General features: G+C 34.2%; 1 protein-coding gene across 3 annotated transcripts; it reads left to right on the plus strand.

Annotated features, from left to right (window-relative positions):
• Window positions 1-701: 701 nt before the first annotated feature.
• On the plus strand, window positions 702-17,244 carry LOC126759045 (small G protein signaling modulator 2). Of its 3 annotated transcripts, none has more exons than XM_050473606.1 (13): window positions 702-1,454; window positions 11,123-11,546; window positions 11,615-11,834; window positions 11,901-12,122; window positions 12,198-12,687; window positions 12,748-12,884; window positions 13,131-13,290; window positions 13,356-13,515; window positions 13,577-14,639; window positions 14,701-14,825; window positions 14,888-15,067; window positions 15,130-15,407; window positions 16,631-17,244. In XM_050473606.1, the coding sequence occupies exons 1-13, from the start codon at window positions 1,385-1,387 to the stop codon at window positions 16,717-16,719; spliced, it is 3,618 nt and encodes a 1,205-aa protein (XP_050329563.1). In that variant the 5' UTR covers window positions 702-1,384; the 3' UTR covers window positions 16,720-17,244. The 3 variants fall into 3 exon arrangements, with proteins under 3 accessions (XP_050329563.1, XP_050329564.1, XP_050329565.1); XM_050473607.1 differs by having other exon boundaries at window positions 13,359-13,515; XM_050473608.1 differs by having other exon boundaries at window positions 12,201-12,687.
• The last annotated feature ends 1,218 nt before the right edge of the window (window positions 17,245-18,462 follow it).

Below are 18,462 nucleotides of genomic sequence, written 5' to 3' on the forward strand. Positions count from 1 at the left end.
TATTGTCAATAGTCAATACTAAAGTTGCTAATTTTTTTTTGAACAAATATAATATTTTAACATGCGTTTGAAATATCTTCAGTAGTAAAGAAATGTTTAGTTTTCAGTTTGAAAGTGATTGAAACATTTGCATAAATTTTGATGATAATTGTGGAGATTACTCAATATTCTAAAAATTGTGTAAAAAATAACTTAAAGAAAATTTTCGACTTTTGGCGTGTTTTAAATATTAAGCATTCATTTTAAAAAGACTTACGAGCTTTTATTATTCTGAGAAAATTTTTGAAATAAAACTATCAGCTCATACCATTCGCACTTTATCTTGCTAACAAAGTTTCAGGGTTGCATTTTACATCATTTATATGCATTACCATCTTTGTAGCGTGGCAACATTGCGCTTAAACCAAAATTATTGCGAATTACAAACAAGCGCCTAAAACTATGCTATACTATATTTGTACAAAGAGTTGCTTGCAGAAATTATAAACAGGAGATTAAAAGTATGTGGCTGAAAATAAGCGGAAATAAATTGAAGTTTAATAAAAACTTGTAAACGTTTATGTTTTTTGCTATAAATTAAATATAATTTATAAAATTTATGCACCGTGAATGCAACTCTATTCACGCAATGTTGCCCTGATTGGCTTATAGACAACAAATATTCCAGCCGTCACGGAAATGTTCATTCAATCGCAGTTTGTCGAACACAACGGGTTTCACTAACAACGGTATATTTTCTTGCCTTCGGACTGGCATTTTTCACACACACACATGCAAACCAACATACATACAATAGCAACAATAGTGACAGCATTAAGCGAAAAAATAAAGCTGTGATAAATCGAAACATTGTAGTCATACAGAAAAACATTAAAATCACATAAAAAATGTGAAAAGGCATTGAATTTTGTTTAAATATGGTTTAAAATTGCTTAATCTTTAATTTTACGACGAATGCAAGCAGACGAAATGCGAAGCGGAAGTTGAAAAAAATACATATTAACAACGGAGAAAACTAGGAATCGTTGGATGCGAAAGTTGCCGAATAGCTAACATACACACATACATATGTTGAAACGAATAAAACGAATTGAAAGCGCATAAGAAACGAATTGATAACAATCTTCATTTATGGTCGGTGGCTAAAAGGAAAACGAACAACGAACATATTTTCTTTACAACTTTTGATAAATATACACTGAGATTACAGCGCAAATTAATTAATTAGCAGCCACTAATATACCAGTTGGGAGTGCGTAGAATGAGTGCGTGTTAAAGGGAAAACGGCCAAAGCAATAATACACAAACACTAAGCGAAAAGCAGCTTGTGGAGCAGCTATTAACTGTAGAAGTTTTTGGGAAATCCGTAAAAATTTTTGTCCACATGAATATGCTACACACCTTTAGTGGTAGCGGCGGTGGCGGGGGAGGTGGCCCTTTTGGCGATTCCAGTGGTAAGTACGAATTTGCGTATAAAAGGATTTTATCAAAAAAAAAAAAATAGTGAAATGTAAAGAAACAATGAGGAAGTGTCGCGAAAAATTAATGTTGGGCATGGACATACACACATACATACAAACATATGTAGTTATGTGCGATTAAACTTCCATATGTACATACATAGCTACATGTAAATATACTGTAGTATTTATTGTCGTGCTATCCTTCGGCCATTTTCGGTTCGCTTCATTTCAGCTGTGCAGACTCAAAGCCCAATACATATGTACATACTTTTTAATTAAGAGTTACAAGGCATCAGCTACAGGGCACTTTTTTACTCACCTAAATAAACTATATTCTATAACAATGCGTCGCTGCAGGAAATAACGAGCTTTTTCATGAAATAATGCATATTTACAATAACTGCCTGCATTTCTCGTATGTATAAGGTGTAGCCAAACAAAAACATATGTGTACATGTATGTTCATGTTTATGCAAATTACTCTTTATGTATTGTATACGAAAACAAAAAAGTCTCATTCGTAAATATGTTGTGGATGAGCATTATTTCCACAACAACTGAGTTATTAACAACAAACTGTAGAAGAGAGAGAGAGAGTGGCAGCGTAGAAAAAGGGATGAAAACAAACTGACTAATTGAATTTTCGAGTGATTAATTCGTTCTTATCTAATAAGATCACGTATGTTTGTGGATTAACGCGCTTGTAAGGATTAAGTGAAAATTTGTTTAATATTTGATAAGCCACGAAGAGTTCTGCTGCAGCTTATGAGCTCAGCTGTCTGTAACAGCTGTGATTAAATGTGCTACAGAAGGGCGGATCAATATTACTGGTTCAACGTAACTTTATTCGCATTTCCCAAAAATATTTGGATAATGTTTAATGTTTAAAATTATTAAGTGCTTGTGGAACTCATACACTAATAAATCACAATTTAAAGCATAATTTGACACAAAATTTGGCTGATAAAAAATAATAAAAAAAATTGAATTCGGTTGCACCGAAGCTAGAATCTCCTTAAAAATAAGAAAATTTGCTTTGTTTTGATTGGTCTGTTTGTATGATTGTTCGTATACACTAAAGGGATCATATTTGAAAGATTTTTTTAGAAATTAAGGCGTTGCCTTAGGCAATATTTTGTGCAAAAATTTCGTGAAGACAACTCGTTAAATTAAAAAGTTTTCCATAACGAAACTTAATTTTGATCGTCCGGCTTGTATGGCAATTAGATGCTAATCTAAGACTTCAGATCTAAACAATTTATTAAAATATTATAGCGCTATCTGAGACAATAATCTTTGCTAAATTTTATAAAAATATCTCGTAAAAAAAGGACTTGAGTTTGATCTTTAATTTTATAAAAATATCTCGTAAAAAAAAGGACTTGAGTTTGATCTTTAATTTTATAAAAATATCTCGTAAAAAAAGGACTTGAGTTTGATCTTTAATTTAAAAAAAAAATATCTCGTAAAAAAAGGACTTGAGTTTGATCCTTAAGTTTGTATGGAAGTGGTTCAGTCAAATAAGGAGATTCCTGAGAAGAAAAGAGAGTTCAGAGCGATATTTCAAACACTTACGTTCTAATTCGCTTATATGTATGTATATCGACGGATGAACAGATAGATATGGTGTATCGGTTATAGGGTTTTTGGGCGTCTCTTTCTGGGTGTTACTAATTTCAAGACAAACTTCTTAGTTTTTTTGAGGTTTTAGTAGACTTTATACAAATAACTCTCATTGCTGGACATATGTACATATTAAAGTCATTATTGAATAATCAGAGATCTTTTCAAGATTGTAATAAGCTTGAGGTTGGCGAGGCTCTTTCATAACCCCTACTTTTTATAATTGTGTCTGAGAGTTTGTATTCATGGATATCTATTACAACAAATACATACATAAATTAAGGGCCAGACATTTTATATAATAAATTTTAAATTTGGGTTTTCACTGTCTCCTTTGAATTCTATGGATTTTTCACTTTGGATTTTGCTGAAATATATATTAATTTCGCAGAACAAAATATTAATAGAATAAAATCTTAAAGCCACTAATTAGCCAATCTACAAAATAGCGAAATTTCAGCGACATTTTATGAAAAAGACATGCCAAAGCCATCTACTAACCAAATCAGCTGTTTCCTCGAAAGCCTTCCTTCAAGGGCGCAGTTTCAAGGCAATCTAAAGTCTAACTTTTTAATGGGTATGAGTAGAATAATGAACTTTAGTAAATTATTAATTGGCCACTAACTACTCGCTGTGTCTACAACAACCACAACAACAGTTGTAGGTGCTTGTTGATGACTTTTACGGAATCACAGTCGATGAGATTGTTTTGCTTTAGCTGTTGTTGTTGTTGTTGATGTTTATGTATACGTTAACCACACTCATTCGGCTCGTGAGTACGCATCATTTGCTAGGTTGTAGATGGGTGGGGAGTCGTAAGGTAACCGGTGCAATTGTGCTGTAACACAGCCGTCTCCACGATGTATATACATATACAAGCACATACATATGTACATATATAAATGTTTATGTATGTAACTAACTTCAACTACATGGTGCGCATGTACAACATAAGCCCTTATAGTATACCATATACATATTGTTATATACAACAGATTTACTACATATGTATGTATGTATGTTTGCAGTTAAATGTGTTTGTGTTTGGCTTTATGTGATTGCTGATGGCTGCCGTGCGACCTTATTTGCGTTTCCACTTGGGTTAGGTTAAAATTCAAGGGAGTTTAATAGCACCTCATGCTGAAAGTCAAGGTTACAATCTTGTTATGTACACAAATACGCTATGGTCATTCTCATACACACACATACATAATACATATATTTTATGTACATATGCTGGGAGCTATGTAAATATTGCTTTCTATTAGTATTAGTAATGTGTAAGTGTGTATTACACCAAGGTATATATACATAGAAGTATAAACGTGAACTATTTGTATACATAAACATACATATATGTATATATTTGTATTATAACTGTTTTATTACAAGTGGCATGTTGCTTCAATTTCAATTCTTGCAAAAAAGTAAACATTTTCTATCATCGAGCAAATGAAAAAAATACACTAATCAGCAGTATCAGTGTTTTGAATGTGAAATCCTTAAAATGCACGGATTTTCAGCATTTTTCCAATAAATCAAAAAATGAGGAGGTTCAGAGTGTCATCAACAAGGAAAACTCGTCCAAATCCATCTAGGCTCGATGGGAGTAAGCTATCTCACCAAGGTCCTCAACCTGACGCTGACCACTCTTCAAATACCCGATGTGTGGGAAATCGGAAGAGTGGCCCCACTACTGAAACCTGGGAAACCCGTCAACAAAGGGTAGTATTAACGTTCGATAACTCTCGCCTCCCCATTTGTGAAGACACTTGAGGCTTGCTACTCCCGACCTTCACACACCACCTGAGCCTAGCACCAGCATGGCTTCCGCAAAGCGCATAGTACCAGCATAGCACTTAGCGTCATAAACGCCCAGATAGCTCATGGCCTTAACCAGAAACTACCTTGTGATAGGACGACCCTCGTAGCGTAGGATTTGTCAAAAGCCTTTGACACAATCAATCACACAACGCTATTTAAGTACATCGAAAACTCTAGGCCTGAGGACTCAAGAGGTGGACTTTGAACTACCTGAACGTCGTCAATTATCCATTTTATTTCGAGGTAAACTCAAAACTGAGAAGAATTAAACAAGGGGTTCCGAATGATCGATGGCTTGTGCTCAAACGTAAACGGTTATCTCTCCGACCTTTCTCGCTTATTCGCTTCACGGAACCTAGCACGCTCCCTCACTAAATGCACAGCGACCATATTCACAAACTCACAAACTGGACAGTCTGTGCTGCTTCTCCCTTCATGCTACCGCGATTATCACCAAAGAACAGAGCTGCAACAAAAACCTCAAGTCGCTAGCCCGCAGCATATGGGGAAAAGACAAAGAAACATTGCAGGTAACATACAAGGCAATCGGCCGACCGGTCCTTAACTATGCCACACCAATATGGTGGCCTGGATGCAGCAAAACGTAGACGAGGAAGCTGCAGAGAGAGAACACTAAACTCCGGATTACAACGGGATGTCTCTTTACGTCTCACATCGAGCATCTGGACCGTGAAGCCCGTATGGTCTCAGTTGAGGAGCATAATGAACTCCTCTCCCAACAGTTCCTGCTGGGGTGATTTCGCATAAGTCATCTCTGCAGTCACCTGCTGAAGCGTGACGACCTAGGAACATCAAGAGGTTCTTCCTTAACCACGTCGACGACATGAAACGAAAGAAAGATCAGACTTCGGACGCAACAAACTTCAGACATACACTGACCGCCGTTTACAGTGAAGCCATAAAAACCTTTCCCGACTCCCTCTCAGTGAATATCGTACTTGGAGTCAAATCATCACCCATTGCAGACGACGAGCTCGAGTTGTCACGAGAGTCGAGAGAGACCCTTGCGCAGCCTCGTTGTGGATACTGTAGCAGGTTAAACTCCTACTTATCCAGAGTCGAGCCCGACATATCCAATATATGTCCGGCGTGCAACGAGTCCCTGTATGACACTACCCACATCTTTGTATGCCCAGCTAACCCTACACATCTGATATCCCACTCCCTATGGTTCGACCCCGTCGTAACAACACGTTTATTAGGCCGACTATTGGATGATCTAGATGTTAACCTATTTAAACCTTAAGATAACTTTTACCAAAACCAATGAGAATGAGTGCGAAACTTCAGATCAAAAACTCAAAAACTGAGGGACTAATTCGCTTATTCACACATTTATTTATTTATAGATTTTCGGTGGGCTTAGTCTTCTTTATTGAGAATTTCTAGCATTTTTAGCGTTAACATAATAATTTCTCGAAGCACGCAGTCGCTATTTCACACTCACTCTCGACACTCGAATACTATTGAGTATACGTATTAAGCACAAAGTGTTGATTGGACGCAAGGATTTTATCGTAAAAACTTTTTACCTTCATCCTGATGAACGGGACGTTAATTTCTAAATATTACTTTCTCATTTTCCTTCGAATACTTTTTATTGCTTTGAATGTCAGCTGTACTTTGTGATAGCTGCTGCGTAACGGTCTCTATGACGGCATATCACACATACATAATAGTGCATATGTGTATGTGACTATATACAGTTGCATGTATTTGTTTTTTTTTCCAGCAAGTGAACGTGCTGCATCCGCTTTATGATTAATGCGAAAAGTTTTAGAAACTTTTACTGAATTGCATTGAACAATTCAAGGCATTTCTGGAGTGTCATTGCTGCTACACTCTTAATTATTAGAATTTGCTAGAATATATCACACATATATATACTTATATATGTATGTATTTGAAGTTTAATAAAATATATTTAAGTGTTTGATATGAATGAGCAGAGAGTACTTAGAAAAGAGTAAAAGATGTCACAAAGATGACTGAGCTTAAAGTTACTTGAGCCATACCGCTATATTTATGAACTTTTAATACAGTCGTGTGATACAAAAATGGGAAAGTTTGGACTCATTTGGATATATTTTACAAAAAAAATCTATATATACATATTAGAGTGATTCAAAAAAAAAAAAATTGACGGGAAGGTCCTCCTATATACAGTTTTCTATTTTTTCTTATTATCAGAAAGAAAAAATTATATCTCGCTTCCAACTACTTAAAAAAATATCTTGTTCCTTAGATTTTGTAGGAAATTGAATGCTCTACAAACAAGGTTTACGTTGATTTTTTCGTAAACCCAAACGTTTAAAAGATATTAACAGTTAAAGTTTGATTATTTTTGGAAAAATTTTTATTTCTAATGAATTTTATAACTCAATGAAAAAAAATATTATGAATGATGAAACTCACAGTTTTGTAGGAAATTTACTGCTCTATAAAAATGGTCTCATATGATTTTTCGATTAAGTTAAGCGTTTAGGAGATATTCATCGTCAAAAATCAATGCATATTAGGGTGGATTTTTTTTTTCGTTTGGTACTCTGAAAATTAGGTTCCTAGACACCTCTAACAAAGCCTCTCCAAAAATCTATTCATAATATTTTTTTTTCATTGAGTTATAAAATTCATAAGAAATAAAAAATTTTCCCAAAAATAATCAAACTTTAACTGTTAATATCTTTTAAACGCTTGGGTTTACGAAAAAATCATCATAGACCTTGTTTGTAGAGCATTCAATTTCCTACAAAATCTAAGGAACAAGATATTTTTTTAAGTAGTTGGAAGCGAGATATAAATTTTTCTTTCTGATAATAAGAAAAAATAGAAAACTGTATATAGGAGGACCTTCCCGTTACAATTAAAAACTCATGTTTGGAGAGGCTTTCTGAGAGGTGTCTAACAACCTATTTTTCCGAGTACCAAACGAAAAAAAAAATTTTTTTTTTGAATCACTCTAATACATATAATATTCTTTTTACAATTTTTTTTCGTTAAGTAAGTTCAAGTAATTCAGATTCGTTAACCATTCACCTTGAGCAATTTTGCATTAGAGCAGCAAACCTGTACTTCATTGTTCAATAATTGTGCCTCTTGCAGCGTCCAATAGCAGTTTACATAAATTTCTGTTGTTGAAATTTATCATCAGCATTTCATTTAAGCCGAAGAAGGTAACGCAAAGATATAAATTTTAGTTTAGCAATAAAAAAAACGGTCACGTTGCTCATAAAAGTTGATTAGATTTGTTAATTTGCTTCCCTGCTATTTTTACTTCGTACAGCAAGGTGTGCTTCGTTTTCATACGCAGGCACAAATGTTAAACAGATATCGGTATATTGCAAAAACCTTTTTTTTTAATGATTGTTATTAAATTTCCTCTTATATTCGGTACTTGAGACTCATTTTTTATTTTTAATTATTATTTATTTTTTTTAAATTATATTATTCGAAAAAAAAAATTAATAAAAAAAAATTTATTGAGAAATTAAATTTATCGAAACTTTTTTTTTTATCGATAAAAAATTTAAAATTATTTTTAATTAAGATTTTCGCGATTTAAATATGACTTCAATTATTATACCGTGAACAGACTGTGGGATTGGGATTAAATTCTATTTCAAACCGGTACTTGAGATTAAAATTTAATTTTTATTTATTTTTTATACATTATTATATTTTAAACTTTTTTTTCCAAAATATGCATTGTTATCGAAAAAATGCATTGTTATCGAAAATAAAATTTTTTTATCGATAAAAAATTTAAAATTGCTTTTAGTTAAGATTTTCGCGAGAAAACAAAAAAAAAGAATTACCATATATGTAGCTTCGGTGTTCTTCATTGTTTTTTTTTTTTAACGGGATGTATTCAGTTAGAATTTTCAAAACATCGATTTTTTTAAATTTACTTTCTTAATGTACATATATGTATATTTAAGAATACACACAGAAAATTTCCTAATGTTCCGGTGATAATTTTCGAAGTTACATATTTGAAAAATCGTTTCAGGGTGCTTGGAATTAGAAAGCCAAACTAACAAGAGCTTTTCTTAAATATATTTTTTTTGACCAAATTAATCGAAATTTTTTCGCACCGGATAAATATTTAACAAGAGGTTAAATATATTTTTTGTTTATCGAAGATTTTTTCGCACCGAGAAATTTTGGCCAAAAATCGATTTATTTTTGAGAAACATCATTTTGCTTATTCTTTCGACTTATTACTAGACTTAACATTGCTTTAATGAAATCTTTTTGGTTTCTTAATTTCAGAGGACCCAGTTCAGAGATATAGTGTTCACCGGAAAACGTATTTTCTGAGAGGAGCTCCCGTAGATCAGCTGTATTTCCTTTCCAAATAAATATTTTTACTAATACTTAATCTTAAAATACAGTTAAAAGATACCATAATAAGCGCAGAAAAACTTTAAAAATTTCTCAGAAAAAAAAATCGGAAAATTCGCTTCTTTCGGCCTTCTAACTGTTTATAACCCCTTAATGCATTATTTGCAATCCTGGTAGAAGCCCAAAAAAATAATAAAAATTCAATTGTGAAACAAATTTTGATTTTATAATAATTAACTATCAAGATCGCATTAACCAAATTTGCAAAAATAATTAAATTAAAGAAACTAAGTAAATGACATATGTATTCAGTACAAACATCGAGTTGCAACCGAAGGAAATTCACTTTAACTAGAGGCAATTTGCTTTTAATTTAGTAAACTATTTTTTTTGTGGCAAGGATAATATTCAAGACCTCATAAATAGTGACATACTGTTTTCATGCGAATTTCTGTCTCTCTTAGTTATTTCTAATTAAAATAAAATCAACCTCCGCAGTGTATACTATATTATATATTTTATTCAGTTTTTTTCTAAACTATGGCAAATCAATCTTTATATAGTATTTAAGGAAACCACCCGTTGTGCACTGTCACTCGCCAATGATAACAAAAACTCATCGAAAAAGTATCTATGGTGATGGTTTTTTCTACCTAATTGATGGCATTGATTTTCCATTTGTTATCATCATCATCGTCATCTGACGCAGTTGTTTCAATTATACGTGCAAATGCGTCTACATGAGCACTAATAGCCTTGTTAATTGCTATTGCGGTACAGTCACTACATACATACAAAACATATGTACGCATGCAGTTATATAAGGGAAAATACATGCTTACATAAGTGCGTATGTATTACACCTACAAGCACTACAGCGACATCTGCTCAAACTATGTAAGGAGTATTAGAGGGAAATTGTCACTGCCGGTGAAGAATTATGCTTGTCATTGATGCAGTGATTTCCGCTTTAAAGCATTAAGCGATAAATTTATATATCGGTGGATGTTTGGATTAGGCACTGACGTACTTTTTTTTATAAGTTTTCTCCCGAATGCACTGAAAAAGGACTGTTGGTTCTATTTTTCTTACTTTTCTTTGATCATACGATCTTCGATCAGTTTGAAGGCAGCTGTTTTCTACAGTGATCCGATCTGGAGATTGTAGTATTGCTTCGGATAATATTATCTGCCGAATTTCATGACGATGTCTTGTCTAATAAATAAGTTTTCTGTACAAGGACTTGAGTTTTTTCGTTTAGATTATATGACAGCTAAGTATATCCTATAGTGCTCCGTTATCGTTTCCGAAAAATGAGCAACTTTTTCTAGAGGAAAGGACTTGTGCCAAATTTTAGCTCGATATCTCAAAAAGTGAGGACTCGTTTGTTGATATTATGATGACAAATAGGCGGACAGCCATGAGTAAATCGACTCAGTCTGTCACGCAGATTTAATTATGTATAAGTATATGTACAAAACGGGGTTTTAATAGGGACGCTACAAAAGTATACCGATAGGGAGAACAAATGACGCCACATCAATGAGGTTTGCCATTCGGAGTCAGTGCCCTCAACTTTAAGAGCCGAAGTTTTCTTCTGGCTGTTCAGGGTATAAAAAGTAAGGAGACAAAATTTTACTATAATTTTTTATGGAAATTTCGTCTTATTATACATTTCTAAAGTTCTTCGATAAGCACATAGAATATTTGTACCTTTCTTATAAAATTCGGGTTTCACAGTAAATTTGGGTTATTTGTTTGGTTGATATCCTGCTTACATTTGGCTTAAGAACTCAATTACTTACCCACACATTTTAATGAATTTTTTCATTTCTTCTTCATTACAGACACCGAGCTAAAGGAGCGCCTAATCGCCACCGTCAAGAAGGAGGTTAAGCAGCTAATGGAAGAGGCTGTCACCAAAAAGTATATACACGAAGAAAGCAGTTCGGTGACATCACTGTGCGCTGCGGTGGAAGCATGTCTTAGCCACGGTTTGCGACGACGTGCTTTGGGTCTCTTCAAAACTTCCTCGACGACAGCGTTGATACAGAAGATAGCCAGAACTTGCCCAGAAGCTGATTATATAAATCGCTGTTTGCTGGAAATCGAAATGGTAAATGAGACGCATACGGTCTCCGGCAAGCGGTCTTCTTCCAGCAGTGATAGTATTATCAAGCCGAAGTTGCTCAGCAAGGGCAGCAGCAATTCGGTGACGACAATCAATACGATGTCGTCGACAACTAGTGGCTGTGCCACGACGGTGGTGAAGTGAGTATACACAGAGCGTAGAATATGTTCGAGGTGGCAATAAGCGCAATTGTTTTTTTCTTTTGCAGATACTTGTGGATACGCTTGGCACTGTATGAGCGTCGTCTTTCCAAAATAATTGAGTATTTGGTGAACAATGCCAATAATTTCTACGATCGTGATGCGCTGGTCGCCGATCCAGATTATGGCTCTATACTTAGTTCGCTTTTGGTCGGACCCTGCGCGTTGGAGTTTACGCGCGCCAAGACGCCAGACCACTATTGGTCGGATCCACATGCGGATGAACTTGTATGTATAGTTAATTGAATTTACCGTTAATATTTAATTAATTTTTATAAACGCTTAAATAAACAGGTACAACGCCACCGCATTAGTTCTGGCAATCGCACGCCTCCAATAGTGCATCGTCCCATCATCAATTTCAAGCGAAGCTTGCACACGAGTTCGGAGGACACTAGTAGCGGCTCGTATAAGGCGAGTTCGCCTGCCAGCGTCGCCAAGGATTATGTGGAGTCATTGCATCAGAATTCCAAGACTACACTTTTGTATGGCAAAAATAATGTGCTGGTGTTACCGGTGAGCTTTGCGGTTTGCTTTGAGTCGAAAACTCAGCTTTAATCGGATTCCAATTCAATTTCACATTAATTTCAGAAGGACGTAAATGAACCTATGCCAGGCTACTTAAGTCTCCACCAAACGGTGCAGTTCCTCACCATCAAATGGACACCGAATCAACTGATGAACGGCTACAATGAAGCCGAGGGCACCGACAAAAGTTTCTACTGGGCCTATGCGCTTAATATAAATGTCGATGAGATTGTCTATGTGCATTGCCATCAGAATCGCGGAGAGGACACTGGCGGCACTATAATATTGGTGGGCCAAGATGGTGTACAGCAGCCACCGATACACTTTCCCGAGGGTGGTCATATGCAAGCTTTTCTTAGCTGTCTTGAGACTGGCTTGCTACCGCATGGACAATTGGATCCACCGCTGTGGTCTCAACGTGGCATTGAGAAAATGTTTCCATGGCCAAAAAGTGTACGCCGCCGCATATTACCCTCTGTGATGGAATCCACCGATGAAACACCAATCGACTACGTCTTCCGTGTGGTGAGCAAAAGTCAGCATGAAGAGTTTTGTAAGTCTCAGCACATTTTTCGGATACAATAAGTAAGCATTAACTGGGTATAATTTTTAGTGGCGACACATCCGATTTTGGAATTGGGTCGCACCAGCCCACGACGCAAGCATTTGAGTAGCTGTTCGACCACTGGCAGTAGTGACTGTTCCAGCAAGAGTTTATCAATGGAACAGAGTGGTGGTGACTCTCCACAGGTGTGTATATCATAAAATCTTACAAAATCGACCGATCGATCGAAATTATTAGAGGTCCCCGAATTATTTGGACTTGAGTTGGCGGATCGTTATTCTTTCTCACAATCGTGCCTCTCTTCACATTCACTGAAAAAAATTACAAAGCTTTCTTTAAGGACTTAAAACCAAAGCCAGTTCTTAAAAACTGGCGTCTTAAAGCAGACCCAATTTTTAAGATTCTCCTAAACCTCTTACTTTTTTCCGCAGATTCAAGCAAGTCAAACTGCGAGTATTGAACTGGTGTGTTCCACGATGCGCCGTCAAATAATATCTCGAGCATTTTATGGCTGGTTGGCTTATTGTCGGCATTTGTCTACGGTGCGCACACATCTCTCTGGTTTGGTTAATGGACGCATCACACCGGACTGTAAGTAACACGGAATTATTTCTCTGGACCGCATACACTTTACTGACTTTTATATCCTCACACAGTAGCGGCTGACGAACAGGGACTAACCAAAGAAAAGTGGGCGAACCTTCAAGTGGATGGCGTTGTCACCAGCGATGTAGAGGTCTTCCGTTTGGTGTACTTCGGCGGTGTGCAGCATGAGATACGCAAAGAAGTTTGGCCGTATCTCTTAGGACATTACAGGTTGGTCTGCTAAAGATATCACAAATAGACCTCATTTATTTAGAAAAAATTTCATCCACAGCTTCGGTTCCACACCAGAAGAGCGCGAGAAGTACGACGATACCTGTAAGCATTATTATGAAACCACAATGAGTGAATGGCTGGCCGTCGAGGCGATTGTGCGACAACGTGAGAAGGAGAAGAACGCACAGGCTGTGGCTAAGCTGACGGCTGAGAAAAATAGACGCTCTGGCAAGCCAGTATGCCGGCAACATGAAATGGATGGGGAAGATGTGGAGAATGATGTTTTCGAAGATAATGATATTTCCGATATGTCTGATCCGGGTGAGGATTTCGATGAGGATATACTAATTGAGAAGGATGAAGACGAGAGCATCACCGCTGCTAAAGGTGAAAAGTACAAAACCACCAGCACCACCGACTCTGGTAATGTGGAAGAGGATATCGAGACAGCCGATGCCATGGATGCAACGAATGATAGCCAGCAGCCTGAAGACGACGACACAAATGCAGTATTATTGATAGAACGAAGTGAACACATTGTAGTGGAACTAGAAAATATGGACGCAATGGAGCCCCTAGAGCTGCAGGAAAATTGCTTTGCTGATACTGATAACGAGGCGGGTCTAACACCTGAACATGGTAGCAGTATCTTACTGCTAAGCGTAAAGAGTTCACCATCGACATCTTCCTATGAGACCGTTGGCAATGAGTTTACCGATATCAACGAACTGGCCACACCCATCAACGTTGTGGCCGAGTCGGAAACCATGAATTTCGGCGCTGTTATAGAAGATGTGGAGCCAGAAGAGGATGCTTCGTCGCACGTGACGAAATTTCATAGTGCCGATGATTTAAGGCGGGCCATGGATGAGTTTACCATCGGTATCGTGGAAGAAATGCGTGATGCCGAGTCAATGCCAACACATGCGGTGATTATAACCGAGGCAGCATCAATGGATGCGCTGCAATGTGATGATGAACTCACTGATGAACTGTCACGCAAGACAAGTCTCATGTCACCGATGAACGAGGACATAACAGTGGTGGCCTCACTGGATGCACTGCAAGAGCCCAAATCGGCGTGCGTTTCACCTGCCAGCAGTAATGGCGGTGTATATAGTGTGAGTACTAGAAGGGAGTATATTTAGTAACTGTAAATAATTTCGAATTATTTTCTTACAGAGCGAGTTATTGGAGTCATTTGGACTGAACTTGCACCGCATCGAAAAGGATGTGCAACGTTGCGATCGCAATTATTGGTATTTCGCTAACGAGAACTTGGATAAACTCAGGAATGTCATATCCACGTGAGTTTTACTAACCGCCTTACTTTACAGTTATTTACACACAGTTTTCATATACTCCGCAGCTATGTTTGGGAACATCTGGATATTGGTTATATGCAAGGCATGTGCGATTTGGTTGCTCCGCTTTTGGTAATTTTCGACGATGAGTCTCTCTGCTATAGCTGCTTCTGCAAGCTTATGGAGCGCATGATTGAGAATTTCCCCAATGGCGGCGCCATGGACATGCACTTTGCGAATATGCGGTGAGTGTAAATGCCTCATTATTAATTGTAGCCCAAAATTGAACTCTCAATCAATATTACAGTTCGCTCATACAAATTTTGGACTCGGAGATGTACGACCTAATGGATTCGAACGGCGACTACACACATTTCTATTTTTGTTATCGCTGGTTCCTTCTGGATTTCAAGCGTGAGTTGCTCTATGATGATGTCTTCGCGACCTGGGAAGTTATTTGGGCGGCAAAACATGTGGCCTCCAGTCATTTCGTGCTCTTCCTCGCTTTGGCGCTACTGGAGACCTATCGTGACATAATATTGTCGAATAGCATGGATTTTACGGATGTCATCAAGTTCTTCAATGGTGAGAGGGAACAAAAACTATATATACTATACATATACTTTTTCCGGTTCTTTTTAGTTTATCTTAAAGCTTAGAACATTTATCGTTACTTTTTCTTTTAACACAGCTTGAGCCTGGTGGTATGAGTTATTTTATTAGAAGAATTTTTTTCCGATTTCATTTTTTGAAAGTTTCTGAAAATTAATCTACTTGTATGTACATATATACGAGTTTGGTCTGTTCCGTTAGAATTGTCTTGTCTTTAGTTGAGACGCTTAATAACTTCATATGAAGCAACTATATGTTTGGAGTTCAGATCAGTGCGAAGCACTTTTTTCAACATGATGATATTTTGAATCAAGCTTTTACAAAATTTAGAGATCCTTAATCCTAAAATTGAGTCCCGTAAAATAAAGATTGAAGTTTTACCTATTTAAAAATTATTTTTTTTTAAGTTTCAAGAAAGCCGTTTTAAGGTTTCGGCATGGTTTTTTTCAAGAAATTTATTTGAAAAATTGTTTTTTTTTTTAATATTTATTTAGTTAATTTTCCTTTCTTCTTTCTTTCTTTTGTTAATATTGTTGGAAATTTTTTGAAAATTTTTGTAGTTTGTTTTAGAAATTTTTTGAAAAACGTTTTGAATTTATTTTTGAAATGTAATTTTATGTTTTTTTCAAAATATTTATTTATTTATATAATTAAATTGTTGTAATTTTTTGTTTTAAAATTTGAAAATTCTTTGGAAATGTTTTGTTTTTTTTCAAAATATTTATTTGGAAAATTGTTCTTTTTCTTTCCTTCTTTTTTTCTTATGTTAATATTTTTGAAAATTTTTGTAGTTTGTTTTACAATTTTTTTGAAAAACGTTTTGATTTATTTTTGAATTGTAATTTTATGTTTTTTTCAAAATATTTATTTACTTATATAATTAAATTGTTGTAATTTTTTGTTTAAAAATTTGAAAATTCTTTGGAAATGTTTTGTTTTTTTTTCAAAATATTTATTTGGAAAATTTTTCTTTTTCTTTTCTTCTTTCTTGCTTTTTCATTTGCTTATATTTTTGAACCTTTTTTGAAAATGTTTGTAATTTTGTAATTTGAAACTATTTTCAAAATGTTTCCAAAAAAATTACAAAAATTTTTAAAAAAGTTCCAAAAACATATGCAAATGAAAAAATGAAATTTTGGAATGTAATTGTTTCTTTTTGAAAATTTTCTTTAAGCAATTTGATTTTTCTCTTTCAGAAATGGCTGAGCGGCACGATGCTCGATCCATATTGCAATTGTCCAGGAGTCTTGTATTGCAATTGCAGACAATAATCGAAAATAAATAAAAACCCACACTTGAACATATGCTTACGAAATACATACACCTAAAAACAAATGAACAAACATATGAGCAAACACATAATTAAATATATATCCAAATATATATATTAAGAAATCAGCAGCAAATTTAGGCAAGTAAAAGAGAATTGGCATCCATTTTAGATAACACAAGCAGCAGCCAACGTAGTAGTGGAGCGTAACCGCTTGCACCTAGAAGAAACTGTAGAGTAGAGTCACACATATACATAGCTACAAACAAAAATTCAAGCCAAAGCGGGTAGTGGTTATATTACATGGTAGGTGAGTTAACTGATATGAAAATAAAAGTTGAGTTTATTTATCAAAAATATGATTTTTATACTGCATTAAATTAAAAAAATTTAAAAATATTTTTTTTTGTAAAAAATTTAAAATTAATTTTAAATTAATTAATTTTTCTCGATTTTGAATTCAATTGAAATTAAAAAAATGTATATTAAAAACATTTTAAATACAAAAAAATTAAAGAACTATTAAATATTAATTTTAAATCGGTGCAAATTTTTTTTTTAATGTTTAAAATTAATTTTTAATTTTTTTGATCTAAAATTTTTTTATTCAATTAAAATTAATTCAAAAAAATTTAAAAAATTTTAATCAAAAAAATTTGAATTGAAGAACAAACAAATTAAAAATTAATTTTAAATTGGTTGCAGAAATTTTTTAAAATATTTTTTTTTTAAATTTTTTGCAGTACAAATTTTTCTATTTTTTTAATAAAATTTTTTTTATTTTTTTTAATAAAAATTAAAGAAATTTAAATTTAAAAAATGTGAATGAAAAAAAATTAAAATTAAAGAAAAGAAAAATAAATTTTTTTTAATAAAAATTAAAGAAATTTAAATTTAAAAAATTTGAATGAAAAAAATTAAAATTAAAGAACACACAAATCAAAAATTAATTTTAAATTAGTTGCAAACACTTTTTTAAAAATTATTTTTAATTTTGTTTTAATTGTAATTAAATTACAGATTGAAATTTTTTTTTTTAATATTCTATAGTAGGAAATAAATTTCCGGAGTATTTTCTGTAGTTCAAGAACGAAAATCTATTTTAAAAGTATTTAATAATTGTTGCCTGCTTTTAAAAATAATTTTTTTTAACTTGAAAAGTCTCAATTTATAACTTTTACAATATATTTTATGAAGTTTTCAAAATAGCTGACAAAAATTAAATTCTAATTAAAACCTGAGTGTAGTAACGAGTGCATGCTCTGTTGAGCAGATACATAAGAGCTAAAGCCTTGCAGTAATTGCAATAGACAAATGTGAGAACTCATGTAAATATCATTGGTTGAACTAATACTCATTACTAATACATATACATACATATGTAGTAATTTACATATATACAGTTAAAAAGTAAAAAACGAAAACAATTAGGTGTAAGTAATATATGTATAAATTGAGGTTAAACACGAACATATGTATATGTGTGTATATGTAGTTTGAAGCAACTTGTGACAGGCTTTCAGATATAAAACAAAAAAAAAATTGCTAAACGGCTGGGAATGTAGTCCTGTAAAGGGAGAATTAACTCAACAATTTCATACAGTGGAATACATAGCGACCTGAGTTCATTAAATAAAGTATATAAATGTTCACAGAAAAATTACAAAAAAGTAGAATCTAAAAGTGAAAAATAAACACAGTAAATATTACATACACACACATAGTTATAATTGTAAGTACTTAGTGATGAGTTTGGTG

Source organism: Bactrocera neohumeralis, chromosome 5, assembly GCF_024586455.1.
Source record: "Bactrocera neohumeralis isolate Rockhampton chromosome 5, APGP_CSIRO_Bneo_wtdbg2-racon-allhic-juicebox.fasta_v2, whole genome shotgun sequence".
In the NCBI taxonomy this organism is placed as follows: Eukaryota; Metazoa; Arthropoda; class Insecta; order Diptera; family Tephritidae; genus Bactrocera; species Bactrocera neohumeralis.

What these genes read in the sequence shown, in the direction of transcription:
- LOC126759045 (XM_050473606.1), top strand. Translation starts at nt 1,385, where the DNA reads ATGAATATGCTACACACCTTTAGTGGTAGCGGCGGTGGCGGGGGAGGT. An exon ending in TGTGCCACGACGGTGGTGAA is followed by an intron (nt 11,547 to 11,614) that starts GTGAGTATACAC and finishes TTTCTTTTGCAG; the next exon opens with ATACTTGTGGATACGCTTGG. An exon ending in CTCAGGAATGTCATATCCAC is followed by an intron (nt 14,826 to 14,887) that starts GTGAGTTTTACT and finishes TATACTCCGCAG; the next exon opens with CTATGTTTGGGAACATCTGG.